The sequence below is a fragment of the Euphorbia lathyris genome, chromosome 9 (genome assembly GCF_963576675.1).
Source record: "Euphorbia lathyris chromosome 9, ddEupLath1.1, whole genome shotgun sequence".
NCBI lineage: Eukaryota > Viridiplantae > Streptophyta > Magnoliopsida > Malpighiales > Euphorbiaceae > Euphorbia > Euphorbia lathyris.
In genome coordinates, this window is record NC_088918.1 from 58016932 (window position 1) to 58019917 (window position 2986).

The 2986-nt window shown below is 32.7% G+C and overlaps 1 protein-coding gene across 1 annotated transcript; it reads right to left on the minus strand.

Annotated features, from left to right (window-relative positions):
• Nucleotides 1-471: 471 nt before the first annotated feature.
• Nucleotides 472-2703, minus strand: LOC136205095 (WAT1-related protein At2g37460-like). The gene is made up of 6 exons (XM_065995573.1): nt 2422-2703; nt 1871-1987; nt 1562-1796; nt 1205-1366; nt 970-1121; nt 472-889 (listed from the first exon to the last, which is right to left on the minus strand). The coding sequence occupies exons 1-6, from the start codon at nt 2673-2675 to the stop codon at nt 715-717; spliced, it is 1095 nt and encodes a 364-aa protein (XP_065851645.1). The 5' UTR covers nt 2676-2703; the 3' UTR covers nt 472-714.
• Nucleotides 2704-2986: the final 283 nt, after the last annotated feature.

A 2986-nucleotide genomic window follows, 5' to 3' on the forward strand; every position in this document is an offset into this window, starting at 1 on the left:
AATTAGTAAATTAAGTTAAAAAACACTTATTTTGGTAAGTCAAAATATTTATCTTAACATTTTAAGTTAAACATTATCAACTAATATTTTTATAATAATTATATCACTCAATATTTTCGCAATTATAACATTCAGCACTTATTTTTTCAGTACTTAATTTTCAGTTTTATCAAACAGCACCTTAGTGTCCGTTTGATTCCATTTTTCGGAATTATTTTTTCCTTTTAATTCTAAATAAGAGATAAGAGGTGTTTGGTAAAATTTCGAAACTGCGTGTAACAGAAAAACTATCAATAAGCAATAACTAAACAGGAAGATGCGAACAAAAATGCCCTTAATCTGTTGTAATCCATACATTTATTAGTAGGGGTATTCTGTTTCCTTTTCCATCCTTTTTCTATTCAATCATTCTCCTATCCAGCTATTGTAATTGATCCATCAAAATCACCAAATTATGATTGAAACATCTCATTTGGATTAACTTGCCAAAAAATTTCAATTTACCAAATTTACTTTTCTTACATCGGATCCAATTCAACCTTTGCAGAGACACATTGACATGTATGATGCAAAGAAAGAAATGTTGAAATACAGTTAAAAAGCAATATTGAACCTAATAATAAATGACGTATTTAGCTCAATCAAATTCAAAAGCCCTCTTCTTTTTCTTTTCCATTGTTACATATAAAAACAGACCACTATTTTGTCTGCATATTATGCCATTTCTATACTATGCATTGATTGTGTGACTTGTTCCTCCAAATTATCTTTTCTTTGTTTACTTTCTATTATTTCCTCATCATTATCAACTCTTTCACTTTCATAATCCTTGCTTTTTCCCCATACCACAAAATATAGGCCTCCCACTATTATAATAGCACCAATTATCCTGCAAAATTAATACAATTAGTTAAATATGCTATAATTATGTGACGGATTCAGGATTCACCAAGAAAAGAAAACAAGTACCTTCCCAAGTACATTTGTTCGGCCAAAATGATAGAACTCATGAAAGCGACTATAACCATAGCTAATGGATTGAAAGCGGTAACAAAAACAGGGCCTCTATCTTTCATTATCACTCCTTGTATGTAATAAGCAAATCCTGAACAAACAACACCCTGCATTCGAAACGTTTTTTTCTCAGTTAGCTTTTAAAAAAAATACTGCAGCAAAAACGATATAGTTTTAGTGAGATTCATACACTGTATACAGCTGCTACTAATTTGGTGTCCCAATGTAGAGCCCAGACGCTTGAGTTTCCTCTTTCCATGACTAATGCTACTATTGTGCCCTCAATTGTACCAAATAAACATATCCATGCCGTAAGAGACAGCTCTACTGGGTACGTTTTTAGTGTGATTGCCTGACACAAAATCAAAACCAAATTACTATATTAGAAAAGTAACACGAAACACGTGGTCTAGGCGGTTAAAGTACTGGATTAATTTAATTATTTAATTGGGTTCGGTAATGAAATTGTGATTAGACCCGACTTGAATGACCAACCTTGAACCGATTAATCAAATTTATTTGAAAAATTAAAAAAGTTTAGACTTACTTGTAGGATCATGAAACAAGCCCAGCTAAAACATCCAACAGTGATTAATAAAGCTCCTTTAATGGAACTATGAAGATTAACGCCATCTGTAACTTGCCCTGTTTTCCCTTTCATACCAAACAAATCAACAGGTACACCTTTTACCAGTGTCATCACCATTGCTCCGGCTACTGTTGCTACTGTTCCGGCGATCTTAGCTTGGCTATGGAGGGATGTCATTTTGACCTTCTCTAGCCTAAAAACTTAGTGTTAATTTAATCTTTTAATTACCATAAAAAGATTAGTAAAAATATTCACCATTTAAATTACCCAATGATCCAAGCAAGTACAAAGGTAATTGCAGGAAGAATATTCACTATAGCAGCTGCAAATGTAGCCGTTGTATACTTCATTCCCAGAAAATACAAGTTTTGATCTATCACTGGCCTGTCAAAAAAAACAACAGAGTCAAAAATAAAATTAGAATTTCAAGAAATGTATCTAAATATAATTTTATATACTTATTTTTAAATTTGTACTTGTGAGCAGTGACAGAATTTAGAAACAAATACTCGCAAGTAAGAAACACAGTTTTTTTTAGATTTAGCGACGAACTCTTACGTCGCCATATCCGCATACTGTAAAATTTGTCACTAAATCAATAGCCGGCATACTTTTATCTTTACCGACGGACATTTCCGTCGCTAAAAATGTGTTTTTTTGTGACTTCTTACCAAGAATCGATCTACCCTCCTGCAATATTACTAGACCATTCAGGTGATGACACGCCCAAACACCACTGCTGACTTATCATCTCCTAATGGTCTAGGACTAACTGATTCCAAATTACAGTAGAATTTTGAAGAAGTAGAGAAAATTACTCGAGCAAGGCGAGAAGCAGTATCTTGATGAAGATTGAGGAAGTCATTTTGGGCCTAACTTTCCTGTCGAGAAGAAGCGCGAAAGGAGCAATGACAAGAGTAGCAAAGATATGCCTATAGACAACAAGAACATAATTACTCATTCCTCGATTAAGAGCAGCTTTGGATAGAATATCCATTCCTGCTAAACCTATTTGCATGAATATTACTGCTATGAATGGTTTCATTCTTTTGAAAGACATGCTGCTTTCCATCTTTTTTTGAATTGAATTATGAGAGCAGTTTTTATGTCCTTATATACACATTTTCTCTTACTTGTGGGAGTATGCAAGATACATCCTTTTCATTTTCTTTTTATAAAGAAAAGATAAAATAACTTAATTATCGTTCTTCTGCTTTTTATGGATAAAACCAACTTCATGACCTTCTATCTTTTTTTAATTTGGTGACACCATTAATCATTCTTATTTTTTGTCGATTGTATCTTCGAGTCTTTCATTTCAACAAATCAAATCATTTATTAGTGCTCATATTAATCCACGATGATCATACTATAAGCTTTGAA